Source organism: Carassius gibelio, chromosome A6, assembly GCF_023724105.1.
Source record: "Carassius gibelio isolate Cgi1373 ecotype wild population from Czech Republic chromosome A6, carGib1.2-hapl.c, whole genome shotgun sequence".
Lineage (NCBI taxonomy): Eukaryota > Metazoa > Chordata > Actinopteri > Cypriniformes > Cyprinidae > Carassius > Carassius gibelio.
In genome coordinates, this window is record NC_068376.1 from 12,392,567 (window position 1) to 12,418,442 (window position 25,876).

Here is a 25,876-nt window from a genome sequence, read left to right on the forward strand (position 1 = left end):
CAGGTTAAGAAGAACTGACAAAAAGAATTGCAAAATAATTAGGAATTAATGTGAAGATTAATTTTTTGTCAATTTTGCAAGACAGACTTTCAGGAAAGGAGGTGGAATAAAAATGAGCTCCTAAATCTTAATTCCGGATTCAGGAAAATATATTCCTCAAACCATTGGACAAGAGGAGGTGGTGCTGGTCCTTCACGAGTCACTCTAATCTGTTCATAAAGCCTATATATAAAGTCTTAATATATAGTATTTCACAATACTTCATGGTATTCTAATTAAATCATTTTTTGGAATCTTAGATCTCTCAGAACCTGACACATTGTAATTCTGAGACTCCAGGAAAGTGGCAGTTCTGTAAAATGTTGGCACTGGAGACTAAATGCTCCCTGATAGTTTCACACCTAATTCACTTAACACACACACACACACACACACACACACACACACACATTACCCACAGTGACAGAGGGACAGAGTGACATCAGATGTATGATAGTTTTTTAATTTTCTATCATCCATATAGTGTTGTATAGTCATGAAACTATGCATATTTCCTCAGAATGACTTGTCTTCTATGTGTATATTTTTTGAAGTGTTTAGAAGCTGCACTTAAAAAAAATAAAAGACATTTACTGGTTACTTTTTTACTGTTATTTCAAAAAATCACCATGACAAAACCATTCAAGCTATTCAAAATTAATTCGCACCTGTTCTGTAAGATAAATTCTTTAAACAGTGGTAAAAGAGGATGTGGTGCTGATCCTTCAAGAGTCACTCAAAACGTATCTGTCCATAAAGCCTATAAAGAATTATTCTTAATATACATTTCACAATACTTCAGCTTGTTATTCTAATTATGTGAGGGTTATTTTATCAGTAAAATACATAAAATACATATTATTTTTCTTTGAAAGATTTCTATAAATGATTTAAATCATACTTGTTTCTACAATTTAAAAGTAATCCTATAGCACCATCTGGTGGCCATTATTGGTACTAAGAATTGCAAGCTTGATTTATATGTTATGATAGTTTTAATTTTATGCTGGCTCTTGAAAATGATAAAGCTATGAAACTTACTGTGCTTCCTTCAAATGATGACTTCTACGTATATAAAAAATTATGAAGAGTTGTAATTAAAATTTTTAAAGATATAGTAAAATAACTATTGTATTTTTTTATGTTACTTTAATAAATCGCTATGGCCACACCATTTTAGGTGTCCTAAACCCATTCGCAATTTAACATCTTCAGTATATGGCTTCATGTTAAAACAGTTTGGTGTGAACTACTTGTGTCTTCTTGGAGGAGAATGAATTCATTTACAGGCTGAGTTTATCATAAATCCACAATAACATTTCTGAGTTCTGTATCAATCTGTGTTGTTGTTTGTTTATTTTAATTTTTTTATTTTTCATAGGAAGATAACTGACCCTTTACTGTCTTTTTTAATAAATGTGCTTATAAAACCAAGAACAAGCTATTTATAGCTGTATTTATAAACTGCTTACTAATGACTATTAATATTGGGACAAGGCTTTATAAAGCATGAACTGACTATTTACTAATGAGTGCAGTTATTATAAAGTGTTATTAATGCATTTGCTAATCTTAACAAATTAGACATTATTTTACAGTGTTATCAAATCCTTAAATGTTTTGTAAGTGTTTTGTAATGATTTTATTCACCTACAAGCATTTGTGAAAGTTCTGCTTGCATTACAGCTTAGTCTTGATCTGTGAGCTGAACAGATTTACTGTTACATCCATGAGATTATGTAAATTCAAATAAATATCATGTCACAGGATGTCAGAGGTCAGTATCAAATGAGTTTGAAATTATTATCTGCAGCACAAATAAGGTTTTTTAGGATTTTTTAAAAAAACCTAAAACTGTCAGAAAAGGATAAGGCCTAAGATTTCTATGTGAGTGGCTAAATTTATTTGTTTTTATAACTATAATGCATAAACTATGAAATTATACAAAATGTATAAAAAAGTACAACAGTTATTGTTTTCCAATGTTTTTTATTTATTTAATTTATTTTTTGGGATTTACATAAAAACAAATTAGCCTACTGCAATCATTCTAAACAGCTTGAATAAAACCTGTTAATATTTATTATAGACCACTGTAACTGTGTATAATCTAAGAAACAAGTTTATTATGAAAATAAAAGTGTGTACACCAGATAAATTGGACGATAAAGAAATTGCTAACAATAGTATAATAGAGCATGTTTTAGGTTTTTAGGCGTTTAGATGCAGAAATGGACAAATCAAATGTAAAATAAAATGTAATTGATTTAATTAAATATAGATTAATTCTTGTTAGAGCAAAATAATAAATAAATACGTACACACATTAAAAAAGCCGCCAAGATGAATGAGTTTCCTTTTTTATATGTAGATTAAAATTGAAGACAGAAGCAGCTGGTATATGCGGTCACTTAATATTCAAATCCAGTAGATCCACTTCAGATTTATTTCTCAACAGTTTATGTCTACGTGGCTGTTTTCGTTTATATTCGCCAAGCTATTATGTATTTCGAAATAATCTTGTCCGTGATGTGTTCGTTCTTACGACGAAAGGCAGAATCCTGCAGCTCGAGAGATACATGTTATTCTGCCAGTCGCGCTTTCAAATAGTCTTGCACACTTAAACGGGTCACAAACACCTGCATTTAGCTCGTGTTGTGTTATAATGGGTGTATTGTGTGCATTTATGACGATATTCTATTTGAAAAAGCTCTTAAACAAGAATAAATTCGTTTGTTTTGAACTTGTGACACTGTGCGCGCTGATCGGAGGCAGTGATTTCAGATAGGCAGCCGCGAATATTTCATTTTCACACAAACAGTTCAAAAACATCTGAATTTAGCTCCAGGTGTGTTCTAATTGGTGAATTGTGTAATATCGCTTTAATATTTTAATTTTAAAAGCTATAAAACAAGAATAAACTCGTTTTCTCTGAGCTCATCATTCCACACGCTCCTGCTCAGAGCGTGATTCATCTCTCGTGTTTCTCATGTATCACTGACCACACATCAATTATTAATGAGCCCTGACCTGGTAATAATCATATATGTTGGTTTAGCTTGTCAGTGTGAATTAAATCCAAGTATTTATTTGTATTTTAACCGATTTAAAAATGAAACTAAAAGAGAGTCTCCTCCCTTTCAGTCGAATTTCCCTTTCAGGAATTGCACCTGTAGGGGCGCATTTTCTCTCAGACAATGTAAGTCTCAGCACATAATACTCAAACAGATGGACAGAGTGAGATGAGATGTCTGACAGTTTTTTAATTTTCTGTTATCCATACAGTGTTGTAAAGTCGTGAAACTATCCATATTTACTCAGAATGACTTTTTTTCTGTATGAAAAAAGGTTTTGAAGTGTTTGGAATTTAAAAATGCAGGACAATTAATAATTCCATTTTTACTGTCATTTAAAAAAATCACCACGACAAAACCGTTCAAGCTATCCAAAATCCTTTGGCAATTTAAGTTGTTTAAAATGTTTTGGCATCATGTAGACAAAGTTTGGTGTGTTTAGTGTTACTCTCCTCTGAGCAGTATGCATTAATTCACAGCTAAATGTAAAAAAAAATCCACATTCAAATCAAAATAGCTGACTTCCTGTTGATCGTAGCTGATGACTGTGAATTAGAAAGTTGTCCGTCTTGATAAGAACAATTTTTGTACCGAGTTTGGTGTCTGTAGCTAAAACTAACCCCCCCACTTTTGACAAAAGGTGGCGCTATAGAGTGCCTCTTCCACGCCCTCTTATGAACTTTTGCCAGTGTCTAGTTATCATAAATACTGATATGTGTTCTGAATTTCATGAAATTCTAAGTATGTTATATGCCTTAAAATCACCTGAGAAGTATTCAAGTTTGACATGTTGCCACGGCAACAATATTTTTAGATATCAATATCCCCCTAGCAGATTAATATAGGCTGTGTTTTAACATTATTCTGATGAAGTTTGAAGCAAATCGAGTAAAAATAAGATGCTGAATACAAAGCATTTTGAAAATGACACACTTCCTGCTGCCAGTTGGTGGCGCTATAACTTTGACTCCTAATAGTCACATATATGCGATCGACATCATACAAAGAATAATCTGATGAAGTTTGATTAAAATCAGGAAATGTATGTGGATGGTATTAGACACTTCCTGTTTCTCATTTCTCGCCATAATTTCAACGCCTCGCCACGAGCAAACCGTTTGAGATATCAAAAATCCCCTGGCAATTTTTCATCCCCAGTGTCTTGAGATCATGTTGACCGAGTTTGGCGGCAATCGAGTAAAAAACCTATGACAAGTATTTCAAATTCCAGAGCATGCACTTTTTACATAACTCTAAATAGCTGACTTCCTGTTGGGCGGAGCCTATGACATGCAATACACAAGTTGTTCGGCACGATGAGATCTATATGTGTACTGAGTTTCATATTAATACGTGCAAGTATGTGTGAGCTATACATCAACATTTATGACTGTGTTCCAGGGGGCGCTGTAGAGCCCCTGGTCCACGCCCGTGTCCCAGCCTCTGCAGGCTCCTAAAGGCCACAGATTCCAAAGTGTGCGCAAACTTTCAAGAGTTTTTGAGTATGTTAAGGACCCCAAAAGCCCCCACAACTTTGACGACAAATATGAATAATAAACCCCAAATAGCCAACTTCCTATTGGGCGGAGCCTATGATATGCAATACGAAAGTTGTTTGTATTGATGAGTTCTATATGTGTACCGAGTTTCGTACGTCTACGTGCATGTATGATATATGGCCCTCCATATTCCAGGGGGCGCTGTAGAGCCCCTGTGCCACGCCCGTGTATCAGTCTCTGCCCGGCCCTAATGGCCGCAGGTTCCAATGTGTGTGCCAATTTTCAAGACTTTTTAAGCATGTTAAGGGCCCCAAAAGCCCCCGAAACCTTGAAGAAAAATAATAATAATAAATAATAATAATAATAATAATAACAAATAATCCTAAGGAAAACAATAGGGCTCAAGCCTGGAGGGCGAGAGCCCTATTGTTTTCCTTAGGATTATTTGTATATTATAAATATAGCTGCAAGCAGCGATGGCGGGCTCAAGCCATCAGTGCAACGCCACCCCTGTGGCATCAGGTAAACTGTTCCAAGCGGGCACATGCATTCACAATAGCCCTCTGGCAGTCAGGTTTTAAGGGATACGGCAGTTAAAGGGTTGATCCGAATCATCTAGACTTTGAAATCACATTAACAGAACAATATATATAACTTTAGTAACACATTTTTCAATCTGAGTTAAACCTCTTTTTTGGGCTTATTTTACCAGTAAAGGAAAAAATGCCTAATAATCCTTCACACCTGAATTTAAGGAGTTTTGTTTTTCTCTTCCAGGCTTCATGGTCAACTACATATATATCACATTCATTGCTTTCTATAGTGCAGCTCAACCAATTCTCATCCCATTTGTCCATATTTGTGATATCACAAAACACGGACAATATTTGTTGTAGTCCAAACAATTTGTTCATTATAGTTTTTAAAAAGTGTTTTTTGTTAAATAAAATATCTCCTTTTGAATTGGACTTTCAGCTTAGTAACTTTGCAGAACTTTTTTTATGCAGAAACAACAACATTACAGTATAACTAAAGTTGAAAAAGTGAAAAATAATAATAGCCCTCCTTTAATAGGCATTATTAAGCAGTTCATATATACAGCTATAAATGTTTTGTTCTTGAGCTATAAAATTCAATCATTGTATTTTCATACTTTAAGTATAACAACGTTATTCTAGTTGTCAGCAGGGGCGTTGCACACGATCCCAGGCCTTATGCATTGGCAGTCCTAATGGTGAGTCCTGTGTGAGCTCATCTAAAGCGAAGACTATTTATACATTTAAAGAATTCACAAATGAGATTTAAAGGGACATTCATCTACCAAACTAAAAAGTCAAACACAACACAGAGGGATACAGAACACAGAAATATTTTTTCAAGATGGATAAAATGAAACCGTACAGCTGTACACTTGATTTTTTTATATATTTTTTTATATATTTTTTTTCCAGCAGTGACTTTATGATTCTGAGATACATCTTTTCACACTGAGGACATTTGAGGGACTCAAACACAACTATTTAAAAAGATTCAAACATTCACTGATGCTCCAGAAGGAAACAAGATGCATTAAGAGCTGACTTCCTGTTGGGTTTACAATTTTGCTCCAGGGTCTTTCCAGGGATTCTGCAAGGGGTGCCCAAACTTTCGATCCCCACTGTATGTATATATATATATATATATATATATATATATATATATATATATATATATATATATATATATATATATATATATATACGTATACATGTGTCTGTGTGTGTATTGGCTTTCCAATGCCGTTGATAGTAGGGGTTAGCAAGTTTAAAACGCGTACAGAGTCCATGCAGACGGATGTAGATGCATAACAAATGTCTTTCTTTACTTGAACTCCATTAAAAATTATCTCAAACTTCTTGTGTCCTCTCCTTGTTCAAATGTACACACAAAGCCATACCTTATGGACTGCATACAACCAGAATCCACCTGGAGAGCAAGTCTGCAGTGCACTCAAAAACTGTGCTTCCCAAATACCAATACACACAAACTTGCTGCTCAGGTGCTCTAATTAAACATAGCCCCAGCACCACCCAGTGGACAAAACCTTTACCATCCCCAAAATAGCTCCTACTATACATACATATATAAAACTGTCCCTTTACTCTCCTTTTTAATATATGTCCTTATAAAACAAGAAAAAGTTATTTATAGCTGTATTTATAAGCTGCTTACTAATGACTATTAAAGTTGGGACAAGGCTTTATAAAGCATGAACTGACTATTTACTAATGAGTATAGTTATTATAAAGTGTTACCAATGCATTTACTAATGTTAGCAAAGACATTATTTTACAGTGTTATCAAATCCTTAAATGATTTATAAGTGTTTTGTCATGATTTTATTGACCTATAAGCATTTGTGAAAGTTCTGCTTGCATTACAGCTTAGTCTTCATCTCTGAGCTGAACAGATTTACTGTTACATCCATGACATTATGTACATTCGAATAAATATCATGTCACAGGATGTCATAGGTCAGAATCAAATGAGTTTGAAATTATTATTTGCAGCACAAATAAGGTTTTTTAGGATTTTTAAAAATCCCTAAAACTGTCAGAAAAGGATAAGGCTTAAGATATTTCTATGTGAGTGGCTAAATTTATTTTTGTTTTTATAAATGTAATACATAAACTATGAAATTATACAAAATGTATAAAAAAGTAAATAAATAAATACGCACACATTAAAAAAAGCAGCCAAGACGAATGAGTTTCCTTTTTTATATGTATAGATTAAAACTGAAGACAGAAGCAGCTGGTAAATGCGTCACTTAATATTCAAACCCAGTAGATCCATTTATTTCTCAACAGTTTATGTTCACGTGGCTGTTGTCGTTTATATTAGCCAGGCTATTATGTATTTTGAAATAATCTTGTCCGTGAGGTGTTTGCTCGTACGACGAAAGGCAGAATCCTGCAGCTCGAGAGATATGTTATTCTGCCAGACACGCTTTGAAATAGTCTTTCACACTTAAATGGGTCACAAACACCTGCATTTAGCTCTTGTTGTGTTATAATGGGTGTATTGTGTGCATTTGTGGTAATATTTTATTTGAAAAAGCTCTTAAACAAGAATAAATTCGTTAGTTTTGAGCTCGACACTGTACGTGCTGATCGGAGGTGGTGATTTCAGATAGGCAGCCGCAAATATTTCATTTTCACACAAACAGTTAAAAAACATCTGAATTTAGCTCTTGGTGTGTTCTAATTGGTGAATTGTGTGATATCGCTGTAATATTTAATTTTTAATAGTTATAAAACAAGAATAAGCTCGTTTTTTTCTGAGCTCGTCATTCCACACACTCATGCTCAGAGCGGTGATTCATCTCTCGTATTTCTCAGGTATCACTGACCACACATCAATTATTAATGAGCCCTGACCCGGTAATAATCATATATGTTGGTTTAGTTAAATCTAAGTATTTATTTTTATTTTAACCAATTTAAAAGTGAAACGAAAAGTCCGGGAATTGCACCTGTAGGGGCGCTATTTCTCTCAGACAATGGAAGTCTTAAGCGCACACACACTCAAACAGAGTGAGATGAGATGTCTGACAGTTATTTTAATTTTCTGTTATCCATACAGTGTTGTAAAGTCATGAAACTATGCATATTTCCTCAGAATGACTTTTTTTTTCTGTATGAAAAAAGGTTTTGAAGTGTTTGGAATTTAAAAATGCAGGAAAATTAATAATTCTTTTTTTACTGTCATTTAAAAATATCACCACGACAAAACCGTTCAAGCTATCCAAAATCCATTGGCAATTTAAGTTCCTCAATGTTTTGGCATCATGTAGACAAAGTTTGGTGTGTATAGTGTTACTCTTCTCTGAGAAGTATGCATTAATTCACAGCTAAATGTAAAAAAATCCACATTCAAATCAAAATAGCCGACTTCCTGTTGGTCGTAGCTGATGACTGTGAATTAGAAAGTTGTCCGTCTTGATAAGAAAATTTTTTGTACCTAGTTTGGTGTCTGTAGCTAAAACTAACCCCCCCACTTTTGACAAAAGGTGGCGCTATAGAGTGCCTTTTCCACGCCCTCTTATGAACTTTTGCCAGTGTCTAGTTATCATAAATACTGATACGTGTTCTGAGTTTGATGAAATTCTAAGCATGTTATATGCCTCAAAATCACCTGAGAAGTATTCCAGTTTGACATGTTGCCACGGCAACAATATTTCTAGATATCAATATCCCCCCAGCAGATTTATATCGGCTGTGTTTTAACATTATTCTGATAAAGTTTGAAGCAAATCGAGTAAAAATGAGATGCTGAATTCAAAGTATTTTGAAAATGACACACTTCCTGCTGCCAGTTGGTGGCGCTATAACTTTGACTCCTAATAGTCACATATATGCGATCGACATCATACAATGAATAATCTGATGAAGTTTGATTAAAATCAGGAAATGTATGTGGATGGTATTAGACACTTCCTGTTTCTCAATTCTCTTCATAATTTCAACGCATCGCCACGAGCAAACCATTCGAGATATCAAAAATCCTCTGGCAATTTTTCATCCCCAATGTCTTGAGATCATGTTGACCAAGTTTGGTGGCAATCGAGTAAAAAACCTATGACAAGTATATCAAATTCCAGAGCATGCGCTTTTTACATAACTCTAAATAGCTGACTTCCTGTTGGGCGTAGCCTATGACATGCAATACGCAAGTTGTTTGCCACAATGAGATCTATATGTGTACTGAGTTTCATATTAATTCGTGCAAGTATATGTGAGCTATACATCAACATTTCTGACTGTGTTCCACTGGGTCCCAGCCTCTGCAGGCTCCTTAAGGCCACAGATTCCAAAGTGTGCGCAAATTTTCAAGAGTTTTTGAGTATGTTAAGGACCCCAAAAGGCCCCACAACTTTGACGACAAATATGAATAATAAACCCCAAATAGCTAACTTCCTGTTGGGCGGAGCCTATGATATGCAATACGAAAGTTGTTTGTATTGATGAGTTCTATATGTGTACCGAGTTTTGTACGTCTACGTCCAAATATGTATGATATATGGCCCTCCATATTCCAGGGGGCGCTGTAGAGCCCCTGTGCCACGCCTGTGTATCAGTCTCTGCCTGGCCCTAATGGCCACAGGTTCCAAGGTGTGTGCCAATTTTCAAGACTTTTTAAGGATGTTAAGGGCCCCAAAAGCCCCTGAATTCTTGAAGAAAAATAATAATAATACATAATAATAATAATAATAACAAATAATCCTAAGGAAAACAATAGGGCTCTCACACTGCAGTGCTCGGGCCCTAATAATAATTCTAATAATTAAAGCTGCAAGCAGCGATGAACGGGCCCTCGCACCCGGGCTCACCACCACCCGGTGCCCATAGGAGGAACCGTGAACGTTGGTCCATATGCTTATAAAATAGTAAATATTTTTGCCATTTCCTGCTGCCAACAGGTGGCGTTATGATTATAACTGAATATCGCCATGTAAATGTCTTTAGGCCAGGACTCTTACCAAACATGCAAAGTTTCAGGCAGATCAGACATCTCATGTTTAAGTTACTATGAAATAAGTCATTCCTGTTGCCAGCAGGTGGCGCTATACTTATAATTGAATATTGGCCTTTAGTTGTGTTCAGGCCAGGACTCTTATAAAACATGTGAAGTTTGGGTCAGATTGGGAATTGTATGCATGAGTTACAACCACTTCCTGTTTCATAGTATTAATAGCATCCTTTAGCACATAGTAAGTGTTGTTAGAATGTTTGAAAATATTTCTAGCATGATTAGCACACAATGGTAAATTTTATTGTGTTGCAAATAGTGCATACAATTTTTAAACATGACACTTCCTGTTGCCAGCAGGTGGCGCTATGACTATAACCGAATCTGGGCATGTTGATGTATTCAGGACAGGACCCTTGTCAAACGTGTGAAGTTTGGGGCAGATCGGACATTGCTAGCTTGAGTTACAACAACTTCCTTATTCAATGCCATAGTTGCATGCTTTAACACTTAGCTAAGTGTTGCTTGCATGTTTTATTATGCTTCTAGCATGTTGCCAGCCTATTTAACACTTTTTGACAGTTTTTAATTTATTTTTAGGAGTTCAGAACAGTGTTAACCTTGTCACTTCCTGTTACCAGCAGGTGACGCTATGACTATAACTGAATTCGGTCATGGGTGTTTGTCCGGAACAGAACACCTATCACACGTGTGAAGTTTGGGGAAGATCGGACATTGCTTGCCTGAGTTACAGCAACTTCCTTTTTCACTAAATTATTAGCATGCTTTAACACTTAGCTAAATGTTGCTAGCATGTATTAGTATGTATCTAGTATGTTGCCAGCCTATTTAACACTTGTTTACACTTTTTAATATGTTCCTAGGAGTCTGTAATAGTGTTAAACATGCCACTTCCTGTTACCAGCAGGTGGCGCTATGACTATAACTGAATACCGGCATGCTGATGTGTTCAGTACGGGACTCTTGTCAAACGTGTGAAGTTTGGGGCAGATCGGACATTGCTAGCATGAGTTACAACAACTTCCTTATTCAATGCCATAGTTGCATGCTTTAGCACTTAGCTAAGTGTTGCTATCATGTATTAGTATGTATCTAGTATGTTGCCAGCCTATTTAACACTTGTTGATGCTTTTTAATATGTTCCTAGGAGTCCATAATGTTAACCTTGTCACTTCCTGTTACCAGCAGGTGGCGCTATGACTATAAGTGAAACAGAACACCTATCACATGTGTGAAGTTTGGGGAAGATCGGACATTGCTTGCCTGAGTTACAGCAACTTCCTTTTTCACTAAATTAGTAGCATGCTTTAACACTTAGCTAAGTGTTTCTAGCATGTATTAAAATGTATCTAGTATGTTGCCAGCCTATTTAACACTTGTTTACACTTTTTAATATGTTCCTAGGAGTCTGTAATAGTGTTAACCATGTCACTTCCTGTTACCAGCAGGTGGCGCTATGACTATAACTGAATTTGGTCATGTTTATTTGTTCAGGACAGAACACCAATCACACGTGTGAAGTTTGGGGAAGATCGGACATTGCTTGCCTTTTTAACAGCAACTTCCTTTTTCACTGCCTTAGTAGAATACTTTAATACTTAGCTAATTGTTGCTAGCATCTTTCTTTATGTTTCTAGCATGCTGCCAGCCTATTTAACACTTTTTGACACTTTTTAATTTGTTCATAGGAGTCCATAACAGTGTTAACCTTGTCACTTCCTGTTACCAGCAGGTGGCGCTATGACTATAACTGAATTTGGTCATGGGTGTTTGTTCAGAACAGAACACCTATCACACGTGTGAAGTTTGGGGAAGCTGGGACATTGCTTGCCTGAGTTACAGAAACTTCTTTTTTCACTGCCTTAGTAGAATGCTTTAACACTTAGCTAAGTGTTGCTAGCATGTTTTATTATGTTTCTAGCATGTTGCCAGCCTATCTAACACTTTTTGACACTTTTTAATTTGTTCCTAGGAGTCCATAACAGTGTTAACCTTGTCACTTCCTGTTACCAGCAGGTGGTGCTATGACTATAACTGAATTTGGTCATGGGTGTTTGTTCAGAACAGAACACCTATCGCACGTGTGAAGTTTGGGGAAGATCGGACATTGCTTGCCTGAGTTACAGCAACTTCCTTTTTCACTACATTAGTAGCATGCTTTAGCACTTAGCTAAGTGTTGCTAGCATGTCTTAGTATGTATCTAGTATGTTGCCAGCCTATTCAACACTTGTTGATGCTTTTTAATATGTTTCTAGGAGTCCATAACAGTGTTAACCTTGTCACTTCCTGTTACCAGCAGGTGGCGCTATGACTATAACTGAATTTGGTAATTGGTGTTTGTTCAGGACAGAACACCTATCACATGTGTGAAGTTTGGGGAAGATCGGACATTGCTTGGCTGAGTTACAGCAACTTCCTGTTTCACGGCGAAACATCGAACTTTGTCAGGCCGCCAGGTACACACTCCTTTACGAAAACTCAAAACCTTCGCAATTTAACATCACAAAGGTCTTATGGTGACCCTCACCAAATTTTTTACATTATTAGCATGCTTTAACACTTAGCTAATGTTGCTAGCACGTATTAGTATGTATCTAGTATGTTGCCAGCCTATTTAACACTTGTTTACACTTTTTAATATGTTCCTAGGAGTCTGTAATAGTGTTAACCAGGTCACTTCCTGTTACCACCAGGTGGCGCTATGACTATAACTGTATCTGGTCATGGGTGTTTGTTCGGAACAGAAAACCTATCACACGTGTGCAGTTTGGGGAAGATCGGACATTGCTTGCCTTAGTTACAGCAACTTTCTTTTTCACTACATTATTAGCAATGCGCTAACACTTAGCTAATGTGGCCAGCTGTTTAGACTTTTGTGGCCAGCTGTTTAGACATTAACCCTCTGAGTTCTAGGGGGTTTTAGGGGCCTGGAGAAGTTTTGACATGCCCTGACTTTTGTGCTTTTTTTTCAGTTGCTTCTAAACATATAAATGGCTAAAGTCTGAAAACACTGTATTCAAGTATTCAAGTTCACCAAATGGACTACAATAATATGTAAATAGCATGTATGTACACGATTTTGTTTTTGAGAAAACGTTTATGCGTGGTTAGTGAAAAACTAACATTTTGAAGTCACTGAAATAAGTGCATAAAACAAATACACAACATTTGTTCACAAGACTGTCAAACCTGGAGCTTGTAGCCTAGAATTTTTGCTTCAAAATGATGTGAAAATCATCTTGTTTACTCAATCACAGAAAAAAACAATAGATTCTTTAACATTTTCTAAGACCCTTTTTGTTTGTAAAGGGCATATGCAAGTAGGCATCAACTATCATGAATATTATTTTGATTTACACCTCAGAAGACAAAGGCCCGCATTATGAGCCTTTCAGTCAGGAATTTTTAGCAACAATACTCCAGTCACACAATCCTTCAGAAATCCTTCTAATATTCAGATTTTCTACTAAAAAAAAAAAAAAAACATTATTATTATTATTAGTAGTAGTAGTAGTAGTAGTAGTAGTAATGTTGTAAAGAGCTGAGAATTTTTTTTTTCTTTTTTTTTTTTTATAAATTGAAAGAACAGCATTGTTTGTAACATTTATCATATTAATCGTTTTATCACGTGTGTGCTAAATAAAAGTTTTAATCTCTATATATACTGACTCCAAGCTTTTGAAGGGTATAGTGTGTATATTGTTCAACTTGTTAAAATTTTGCTTTGATCACAGGAATAATTAAACTGTGAAATATATTCAAACAAAGCAGTTATTTTAAATAGTAAAAATATCAAACAATATTACTGCTTTAGCAATCTGATCTTGACTGGTATTCTGTAAGGTTGAAATATATAAATGAACATCACATAACTAGCATTTCCAAAGAGTATATTGTTTATGAGTTCTAAATGATAAACTAGATTATTAACATCAGTGTGATGGATACTAGTAGTTCAGTAGAACATTTAGATGATGTAAATTAAACTTCATAATGTTTCACGTAATTATACATTTAGAAAGGAATTTTAGTTTGGAAGAAGTCTAACAAGTAAAATGTGTACACGTTATGTGAAACCTTATGGTCTCTGCTAGATTAAGCACTTCATTCTTTTTTTCTGAGGAAATCCAAAACTCAAATCCTGAGGTAATCCTCAGCGTGTATTTTTGAGGTGAATTATTTCTTATTCCTCTCAGCGTGAAGCAAACAGTAAAATAAAAAATAAAAAATAAAAAAAGTCTTGTTGCTTTGTGTTCTGTGTGGACATTTACAAGCCGCAAACTTCACGTGGAAAATTTTATTCTCAATAGCACATGGGCATGGCCGCATTAGATATAATGAAGGGAGACATGAAAGATGGACATCACATTGTTTTCATATAGATTACTTTATCACAGAATATTTGTTTTTGGTAGCACTTGCTTAGTTTAAAATGTAGTCATGTCAAGCTTTCTATAGATTTATCTCGCATGTCTCTTTGTTGACTATTCACTGAGTTAGTTTATTTTAAATCACATTGTCCATCCCTAGTTGTGTCTCACCCTCCAGTCGACGTTGAGCTTTGAGTGGGGGGGACTCATAAGCCTCAGTTGGGAGGCACCCTCAATCAGCTGACACTGGCCTAGGGCCCATGTACTGGGAGGGCAGCTTTTGCCCTTGCACTGAAGTGCAGGACCTGGGCTCCTTTGGAACCAGGGTGGAGGATGCCATGTCATCCGCTGCTTCTGTTCCATGTGCTGGGTCAGAAGCTGAGGATGAGAATGCTTCTCCAGTGACACGAATTAATGAGGAAATTCTGAATATCCTCTTGGATACTGTGGCTGAGATGGGCCTGGAATAGTCAGCCCAAAAAACTGCCTATGAAGAAGTAAATGGATGGCTCCTATCTGCATGTGGGCCACCAATTAGCCATCCCTGGTGCTATTCTTTCTCAAGCTAACTGACGAGCTCACCTTAGCATGCCCCCCCCCCCCCCCCCCACTCACCCAGAGACCATGACCAGGAAACTCACCACTTATCTGTGGTCGAATGACATACGGTCACATTAAAAACAAAAATACAATGGCATCCAACAGGACCATAAATAGGGCCGGGACTTTAACGCGTTAATTGAGATTACACAAAAAAATTACGCGTTAATTAAGATGAATTAATTACATTAATTTACAATTAATTTTTTTTTGTTATTTTTAATAACTTATTTTTGCACCGCGGAACGTTTCTCACTGTATGAGTTTCGGCGGATCGATTATACTGGAGCACCAACTAGCGTTCATGACTTCAGACAACAAACCACAGTGAACATGAACGAAGAAGCAGACGAGACCACTTTGGTTGGCCCTTTGGAGGGGAAATTTTGTTATAAAAAACAAACGGATGGAAGCGTCGATAAGAGCATGGTTGTGTGCAAGCTATGCAACAAGGAATTCGCATATCACCGCAGCACATCGAGCCTAATAGTCAGGGTTTCCAATGTTCTGAATGTTCTTGACAGTATTGTGTTTTACTTAAAAAACAGTTTACAGAAGGTTCCAGCATCTATAAGCTAACTGAATTTCTGAAATGTACTATTTCTAAATTGTTTCTAAATATGCTATTGCTACACTTAAATGGCAAAAATCGCACTGGTCTGCTAGACTTGGTTGAATAAAAATAAACAATATTTTGTTGATTAAGCTTATGTATTCAGTCATTATTCAATGGTATACTATAAATCTAAATACTATATATGTGAAAAATAAATACTATAAATGTGAAAAAATAAAAATTTCTCACTGTTCTCAGGTCAAATATTTATATGCAATTAATTAATTACAAAGCCTCTAATTAATTAGATTATTTTTTTTAATCGAGTCCCGGCCCTATTAATAAACCATAATATTAATGATAAAGGACAGTACAAAAAACAAGGAATCTCTGGAAGTGTAAAAAAAAATAAAATAAAAATTCAAAACAATTACTGGAACAAATATTCTCGAATCTTACATCTGAATGTATGAAAGGGCCTTAAAAATTCTGCCTAGTATTGTATTATGAAAAACTGTAGAGAGGAATTAAAATGAGGAAATTTCAATACAGTACAAACACACTACAAAGCACTGTAATGTAATGATGAAGACAAAATACAAAACAACTCTTGCTTGCATCATAAAACAATCCACCAGAAATTAGAGATAAACATCACTGACCGTTTTCTGAACATTGAGTCTCTCAGTGGTGATATCTGTTTGCTCCTGCTGCACTAATTGCTTCAATTCATCTTTACGGATTGATTCCATGAACTACACACACACAAAATCAAAAACAGTCCACATGATCAGTCTGTTTGGATATGAATGTTTAAAAGTGTATGGAGATCAAGAGATTCTAAAAAATAAATCCCTTATGTGTTTGCACACCCTTGGCGAAAATAAAGCAAATTTAGATTTTGGTGTGTAGTTGGGATGTACCTGTGTGTTTCTATGGTGCTGCTGGTTATGACTGGCATTGTATGAGTCTCTGGTCAGAGCATCTTGCTGTATAGTGTGCTGTACATGTGAAGGAAAGGGGGGCAACGAGTGTGCATGAGCTCTGGAATGGCGTGAACCTGGAAAAAAACAAGTCTGTTTAGTTGTCTAGTGTCCAGTCACTTGTTCGTAGTGGTGTGTGAGGACATACTTGACATAACTTTGAAACACTCCATGATGCTGTCGCTATGATGAGACTGTTTATCTTCCTCTCCTGGCTCACACATCTCCCCAATTTCACTCAGAGCACGCTGCAACATCTGCACCACAAAACCATATTTATTGTACAGTATACATGCAGCATAGCAGCACTAGACACTGATATTCATTATCATTTACTCAGTCTCAGTGTTGCTCCAAGCTTGTGTACTGCAAAATGTAATACAAAATTAGACATTTCCACACAACGAGACTAAAAATAACAAAAAATATATAGCTGCAAGCAGCAATTGTCGGGGTTCAATCACTTTAAATCATTTAAGCACATATTACATTTACAACAAGATATTACATTTTATTTAGCAAGCCTGTAACCACCTAAATAAATTATTTTGAAAAGCATTTTTGACAAATCCTGGTAATTTACCATAGAAACAATGATTTTTAACATTTGTCATTTACAGCACCACATATGGTCGGATTGGAGGAGTTCACAAAGGTAGGTATTTAAAATAATGTCAAATATTTAAAAGAACAATTTGACTGACAGCAGTGGACATGCAAGGTTTTTCAGAATGAAGAGCTTGAACGTATGCTGTGAAGACCTGGTGTATGCATGAATTTGAGAAAATTTTCTGCAATTTGATGTTATTTACCATATAAATATGTATTTGAAGCATTTTTAACTATTATAGCGCCACCTATGTTCCAATCTCTATTCAACTTTGCATGATTGTCTAACCTGTTGAATGTGCTCACCTTTGTTTTGTGAAGTTTAAAGTGGGTATATTAGGACACACCCCTTTCCTAAACAACCCCATTATAGCTACCTAAAAGGGTATATATATAACATCATCAAAGTCCCCTCTCACCCCAAACACAACCTTTTTGCACTTCTCCCCTCAGGCAGATGCTACAGATCTCTGGGCACTAGAACATATAGACATAAAAAACATTTTTCCCCCATACCATCTCCAGCTTAAACAGCTAACATATGAATCATTACCTGTTTTCTGTGTTCTGTAATTCATTTCCGTAAATAATTTTACATCTTTAATTATTGCCTTTTTAAAGTATTATGCAAATACACTTTGTACTAGTGTTGTCAAAAGACCTGGTACTTCGGTAACAAGTTGGTAAAAAAAAAAAAGAAAATGTCACGGTACCAGGTTTCTTTAAGTACCGGTGGTACCGAGTACCCAGTCAACCCGGTTCTTGATGCACACAGTGCTATGATTTCCACGAAACAGAAAACGCAGACAGAATCTCAAAATCCAGTCATGAAAATTTAACTTACATTTTAATATGGACAGTCACAGAATTTGTCTAAGTTAGCATTAATTAAATTAGCAAATTAAGCTAATCAAATATCCATATGGACCAGTATCTGTAAATGTTAATCCGCACAACATGCAGGATTCATATTTCAACCAACTTTTGCGGATTAACATTTACAGATACTGGTCCATATGGATATTTGATTGAATGCATGAATGGCATGAGACATGTAATTTCAGCATCTGTGGTCTCAATGAGGAGATAAATACATAAACATCATTGCCAGAACTGTTCTGAGTCACTTCACAAGCATTATACCATTTCATTTGAGTAAAACCAGTGTTAATTTAAAGGTATTCACGGTAACCCATCAAAATAAAAGTTCATTTTTACATAAAGGTATTGTGCTGGGAATGTTACTATTATTTAGTAGAATGTATGTGATACTGCTACTACTGTTGAAAAAATTAATAAAACTTTATTTTTTTAAAGAAATCACACTATATCTTCCATGTTTTAATTTTAATAGCAAATCCCCTTTATTTACCAAAAAATAAAATGTTTAAATTTCATTCAAAAGACAAATTAAACTTGGGTGAAATTTGTTTACTGCTTTTCATAATTATATTACTTGTAGAAAAACTTTAAACACAGTTGTAGAGAAGTATAAATAATGGCATTGGTTTTATTTTTAGTGATTTTTTTTTTTAAGTGCTTTTTTTTTTTTTTTTTTTTTTTTTTATTAGCTTATTTTTGTGTTTTGCTTTGGTACCAAATGGATTTATTACTGGTATTGGTACCGAATACAGAAATTTTGGTACCGTGACACTAATTTGTACAGTTCTGTGTAGAGTAAAAATGCACAAATCTGTACATAAATCAATATATCTGTACTTTTCCAGATTCCTTCACATAAGTTATTGCTAAGTCTTGCTAAATGTATATTTAATTTTTTTTGTTCTCATGTCAGATGTGTATGTGCATCCATGTGCGGGTTAACGGTTTTAACTAACATTTAATAATCTATAAACATTACTAAATGAATGACACTAAGCATGCTTTCTCAAAATGACAACAATCTACAGATGTACTATAAATGCTTATTGTTTTTGTCCCTTTGGTGTTTTGAAAAAAAAAAAAAAAAACACCATCAAATGGAGAAACAAATTGACACAAATAGAGTTACTGACCAGATCAAGTTCCTCCAAACGGCGAGATAGCTTCTCTGACATATCATGCAGTTCTTGCTCTGCCTCCTTATTTCTCTGGGTACCCAAATACAAAGAACCATCTCTATCTCTGAGCCTGAGGGATAAGAGAGAAAAAGGCCATAAAATACTAAAACACATTCTAACCGATGAGGGTCGCTTTAACCACAAGTTATCATACAAAAGTATCAAAGCACATTTTCGCAAATAGCCATCAACTTTTCCTCACTGGTGTGTTACATTTGACAACCGCAGTAGGCGGAAAATGAAAGTAAAACACTGTAGTTAAAATATTTAATATTCACAGATGGAATTTCATGACCTACCTATGAAGTTATGTTTGTTTCTTAGAATACTGTCTTCTTTTAAATCAACCAATTCAAAATGAAAGCAAATACTCCCTGATTATGTGAATCCTGTAGAGATAACAGTTTATTAATACATAATTAAAATGTCTCCTTTTTCACAATTATTAGGCTACTTATGCCTGTGCTTTGTGGAAAACTCCATGTATGTGCTTGAGCATGGAATATATTAAGGCTCATTTTTGGATTAGAATGTGTTAATTTAATATAAATGTGCAATTAGTTGAATAATGGCAAATTAATGACTTGTAGTAACTAGAGAAATCTCACGTCGGGACCATACCTATTAAATACACTTCAGACATCTCTGTGAAGTTTTTTTAAAGCATTTTATATACTACACGATGTCTCGGGACAGTTTCTCATTATTGCAATATATTTTTACATTTGTATTGGCGTTGTCATGTAAAATTAAAACTGAAAATTGTACAAAGCAGCATAGGCTACACATTAAAGAGCCACACAGATGGGAAATCAAAAATTACCTGTATTACAGTGTATGATGTAGCTGTCCATGAGTGTAAACAATGTGCAAAGTAATTAAACCAAAAAAGTACACGATTTATAAAGTTATTGGCTTCTAAAGTAAGGAGTCAACTCTGAATCGCTGAAACGAGTTGTATAGATTTCAAATCGTTTGCCCATCTCTATGTACGTCACTAGGAACACTTTGCATAATAATCTCCGCCTACCGTCATGGGAGAAACGGAACTCTGACCTGTTTTAAAACACACATCAGACACTGGAAGAGCGCAAGAGCTTCACAGCTTTATTTTTCAACCCCCACAATCTACCCCCAAACCCCAACCTCCTCCAGCTGGACTGAATTCAGTCGCTACTGGTTGCTTAAGAGTAAAATGGACACGCTAAATCTAAAATAAAAAAATAAAAAATGGTGTAACAAACCAGCGAACTGCAGAATACACACTTGTATAAATATTTTATATATATATTCCATCAGGTGCGTGATTTAACAGAGCAGCTGTTACTACACAGAGCCGTTGTTAACTGACTAGCTGCGCAAATAAACGCTGATTATGAACATGTATTTGTGCAGCTAGTCAGTTAACAATGGCTCTGTGTAATAACAGCTTCTCTATGTGAAATCATGCACCTGATGGAATTTACAGCTGATTAGAGAACCGGCTTTACTAATGAGATGTGCATTAATGATCGGTCGATCTTTATCGGTGCACCCCTGATATATATATATATATATATATATATATATATATATATATATATATATATATATAGATATATATATAGATATATATATATATATATATATATATATATATATATATATATATATATATATATATATATATATATATATATATATATATATATAGATCAACCTGGGATTTGAACCAGTGTTGCTAAAATCACCTACCAACTTGATAAACGAAACGTCCCTTTTCCAGAAACGTTCTTCATTAATCTCACTTTGCAATAATAAAAATAACTTTGTCGTCAAGCAGATAATTCTTGTTCATTTATTCTAGTGTTTAAATGCTGATCTTATCTAATATATATATATATATATATATATATATATATATATATATATATATATATATATATATATATACTGTAAACATATACACAGTGCCCTCCATAAGTATTGGAACAGTAAAGACAAAATTGTTCTGTTTGCTGTGGAGTCAAGAAATCTGTAAATATGATTTAAAAACTATAGAATGTCACATTTTATTATTGGGTGATTCAACACAAAGATGTTTTACCAGCTTAGAAGAACAGCACTTTTAGAGTTTCATCTCCCTATCTAATGTGAAGTATTGGAACAGTTGCCTCTCAGTTCTTTCTAAGTGTTCAGCTCTGTCCTGTTGCATTAACTCTTCAGATATTAAAGCAGTAAATTAGTCTTATCAGTTATATTCATTGCTTCTGAATTCTTAGTCTTGAATTCAATGATGATACACACAAACCAGGATGAAGACGAGGAAGCCGACTCTGAGAGAAAAGCAAGCAATTTGGTTTCCTAAAAGAAAAGGGGATGTCAATTAGAATTATAGGGAAAAACAAAGGCCATGGAGAAATCAAGAGTTTGGAAACTACCGGCGACATCAGCAACCAACGACGACTTGATCGGTTAAGAAAAACAAACACTAGTTGATGACAGACACATCATAAAAGCTGTGAAAATTAACCTTACAATACATGTCTGTAAAGTCAAGTCAAGTCACCTTTATTTATATAGCGCTTTAAACAAAGTACATTGCGTCAAAGCAACTGAACAACATTCATTAGGAAAACAGTGTCAATAATGCAAAATGATAGTGAAAGGCAGTTCATCATTGAATTCAGCGATGTCATCTCTGTTCAGTTAAATAGTGTCTGTGCATTTATTTGCAATCAAGTCAACAATATCGCTGTAGACGAAGTGACCCCAACTAAGCAAGCCAGAGGCGACAGCGGCAAGGAAACTAAACTCCATTGGTGACAGAATGGAGAAAAAAACCTTGGGAGAAACCAGGCTCAGTTGGGGGGCCAGTTCTCCTCTGACCAGACGAAACCAGTAGTTCAATTCCAGGCTGCAGCAAAGTCAGATTGTGCAGAAGAATCATCTGTTTCCTTTTGTCTTGTCCTGGTGATCCTCTGGGACAAGGTCTTTACAGGGGACCTGTATCTGGGGCTCGAGCTGACCTGGTCTCTGCTGTCTTTCAGGGCAGTAGAGGTCCTTTCTAGGTGCTGATCCACCATCTGGTCTGGATACGTACTGGATCCGGGTGACTGCAGTGATCCTCTGATCTAGATACAGACTGGATCTGGTGGCTATGGTGACCTCGGAATAAGAGATAAACAGACTAATATTAGCATAGATGCCATTCTTCTAATGATGTAGCAAGTACGTCGGGTGTTATGGGAAGTGTTCCCGGTTCCGGTTTACCTAGTTAATGCAGCCTAAAATTCCTTTAACGGATTTGGATATTAAAAGCATATTAGTATGTTATGTGTAAGCCAGGTTAAAGAGATGGGTCTTTAATCTAGATTTAAACTGCGAGAGTGTGTCTGCCTCCTGAAAAATGTTAGGTAGGTTATTCCAGAGTTTAGGCGCCAAATAGGAAAAGGATCTGCCACCCGCAGTTGATTTTGATATTCTAGGTATTATCAAATTGCCTGAGTTTTGAGAACGTAGTGAACGTAGAGGAGTATAATGTAAAAGGAGCTCATTCAAATACTGAGGCGCTAAACCATTCAGAGCTTTATAAGTAATAAGCAATATTTAAAAATCTATATGATGTTTGATAGGGAGCCAGTGCAGTGTTGACAGGACCGGGCTAATATGGTCATTCTTCCTGGTTCTAGTAAGAACTCTTGCTGCTGCATTTTGGACTAGCTGTAGTTTGTTTACTAAGCGTGCAGAACCCAATAAAGCATTTCAATAATCTAACCTTGAGGTCATAAATGCATGGATTAACATTTCTGCATGTGACATTGAGAGCATAGGCCGTAATTTAGATATATTTTTGAGATGGAAAAATGCAGTTCTACAAATGCTAGAAACGTGGCTTTCTAAGGAAAGATTGCGATCAAATAGCATACCTAGGTTCCTAACAGATGACGAAGAATTGACAGAGCAACCATCAAGTCTTAGACAGTGTTCTAGGTTATTACAAGCAGAGTTTTTAGGTCCTATAATTAACACCTGTTTTTTTTTTCAGAATTTAGCAGTAAGAAATTACTCGTCATCAAGTTTTTTTATATTGACTATGCATTCCATTAGTTTTTCAAATTGGTGTGTTTCACCGGGCCGCGAAGAAATATAGAACTGAGTATCATCAGTATAATAATGAAAGCTAACCCCATGTTTCCTGATGATATCTCCCAAGGTTAAAGGGGGGGGTGAAATGCTATTTCATGCATACTGAGTTTTTTACACTGTTAAAGAGTTGGATGCCCATGCTAAACATGGACAAAGTTTCAAAAATTAAGTTGTATGTTTGAAGGAGTATTTTTGTTCCCAAAATACTCCTTTCGGTTTGTCACAAGTTTCGGAAAGTTTTTTTTTTTTTTTCGAGTATGGCTCTGTGTGACGTTAGATGGAGCGGAATTTCCTTATATGGGTCCTAAGGACACTTCTGCCGGAAGAGCGCGCGAAAAAGAGTCACGATCGTGTGTTGGAACCGCAGGTGGTGAGTAAAACTGCTTAAAATATCTCTGCCTCCTTGTTAGTGCGTCCCCTCCCATGCCGGAGACCCGGGTTCGAGCCCCGCTCGGAGCGAGTCGTTGCTGCTGCTGCTCTCGTTCAGTTTCAGCCTCGGGATCTGATTCTGGATCATAAATAAACGGCTGAATCTGACTGTAAGCCATGGTTTGTTTTGGATGATGGTTTTTCCCTCACGGTAATGTCTCAGCTTCCACATGCTCTCAACGCAAAAGCCTACTGGCGCTCGTGATTCTTTAGCTCCGCCCACACGTCACGCCTCCAGTCGGTCGTGTTTTTCCGGGAAAAATCGGTACAGACTATCTTTCTCTTATGAATATAATAAAACTAAAGACTTTTTGGAGTTATGAAGGATGCAGGACTACTCTATAGGTATATTAACAGGATATTGAGTGAAAACAAGCATTTCACCCCCCCTTTAACATATAAAGCGTGAAGAGTAGCGGCCTTAGTACTGAGCCTTGAGGTACTCCATACTGCACTTGTTATCGATATGATATATCTTCATTCACTGCTACGAACTGATGGCGGTCATGTAAGTACGATTTAAACCATGCTAATGCACTTCCATTAATGCCAACAAAGTGTTCAAGTCTATGCAAAAGAATGTTGTGGTCAATTGTGTCAAACGCAGCACTAAGATCCAATAAAACTAATAGAGAGATACACCCACGATCAGATGATAAGAGGAGATCATTTGTAACTAAGGAGAGCAGTCTCAGTACTATGATACGGTCTAAATCCTGACTGGAAATCCTCACATATACCATTTTTCTCTAAGAAGGAATATAATTGTGAGGATACCACCTTTTCTAGTATCTTGGACAGAAAAGGGAGATTCGAGATTGGTCTATAATTAACAAGTTCTTTGGGGTCAAGTTGTGTTTTTTTGATGAGAGGCTTAATAACAGCCAGTTTGAAGGTTTTGGGGACATATCCTAATGACAATGAGGAATTAATAATAGTCAGAAGAGGACCTATGACTTCTGGAAGCACCTCTTTTAGGAGCTTAGATGGTATAGGGTCTAACATACATGTTGTTGGTTTAGATGATTTAACAAGTTTATACAATTCTTCCTGTCCTATAGTAGAGAATGAGTGGAACTGTTCCTCGGGGGGTCTATAGTGCACTGTCTGATGCGATACTGTAGCTGACGGCTGAATGGTTGCAATTTTATCTCTAATAGTATCGATTTTAGAAGTAGTTCATAAAGTCATTACTGCTGTGATGTTGGGATATGTCAACACTTGTTCAGGCTTTATTTTTCGTTAATTTAGCCACTGTATTGAATAAATACCTGGGGTTATGTTTGTTTTCTTCTAAAATAGAAGAAAAGTAATCGGATCTTGCAGTTTTTATTGCTTTTCTGTAGGATAGGTTACTTTCCTAGACACAGTCTCTATAGTGTGATATCTAGGTGAAAGTGTCTCTATGTGCTGAGAATTCGCTGACCTCTGTGACGTGAGGCAACTAGCAGACGGTCGGTTTAGCCAGTCTGTCTGGCTTCCTGACCTGGGCCGCAGTTAGTCAAGTATAAACACTAAGACTATTTGCCATATTTCTAGAGAGAAGAGTGGCATCCCCCTAGGAGGGATGAAGACCATCTCTTTTCAACAGGTCAGATCTGCCCCAAAAGCTCGTCCAATTGTCTATGAAACCCATGTTAATTCTGTGGGCACCAATTAGACATCCAGTCATTGAGTGTAAGCGGGGAGGGGACCAGAGCATATCACAGTGTCTGACATCGTGCTTGCAAGTTCTCACACCCCTTTAATGTTATTTTTAGTGATCTCCGACTGGCGAAGTCGAACATCATTAGCGCCGGCATGAATAACCATCTTACTGTATTTAAGTTTAACATTAGCCAGCACTTTTAAATTTGCCAATATGTCAGGCGCTCTGGCTCCCCGTAAACATTTGACTATGGTGGCTGGTGTCTCTATATTCACGTTCCGTACAATAGAATCACCAATAACTAGAGCACTTTCATCAGGTTTCTCAGTGGGTGCATCACTGAGTGGG

The 25,876-nt window shown here is 36.0% G+C and overlaps 1 protein-coding gene across 15 annotated transcripts in view; it reads right to left on the minus strand.

The window, feature by feature from the left end:
* The window catches only part of LOC128016245 (centrosomal protein of 95 kDa), a 233,500-nt gene that overhangs the window by 144,561 nt on the left and 63,063 nt on the right, over nt 1-25,876 (minus strand). For all 15 annotated transcript variants that reach the window (XR_008184107.1, XR_008184105.1, XR_008184106.1 and 12 more), the window contains 4 exons: nt 19,279-19,393; nt 16,803-16,911; nt 16,595-16,731; nt 16,334-16,426 (listed from right to left, as the gene is read on the minus strand). Coding sequence is in view for 10 of the 15 variants with exons in the window: in XM_052600760.1 (XP_052456720.1) it covers nt 16,334-16,426; nt 16,595-16,731; nt 16,803-16,911; nt 19,279-19,393 (454 nt within the window). In the remaining 5 variants the exon portion in view is untranslated. The remainder of the gene's footprint in view (nt 1-16,333; nt 16,427-16,594; nt 16,732-16,802; nt 16,912-19,278; nt 19,394-25,876) is intronic.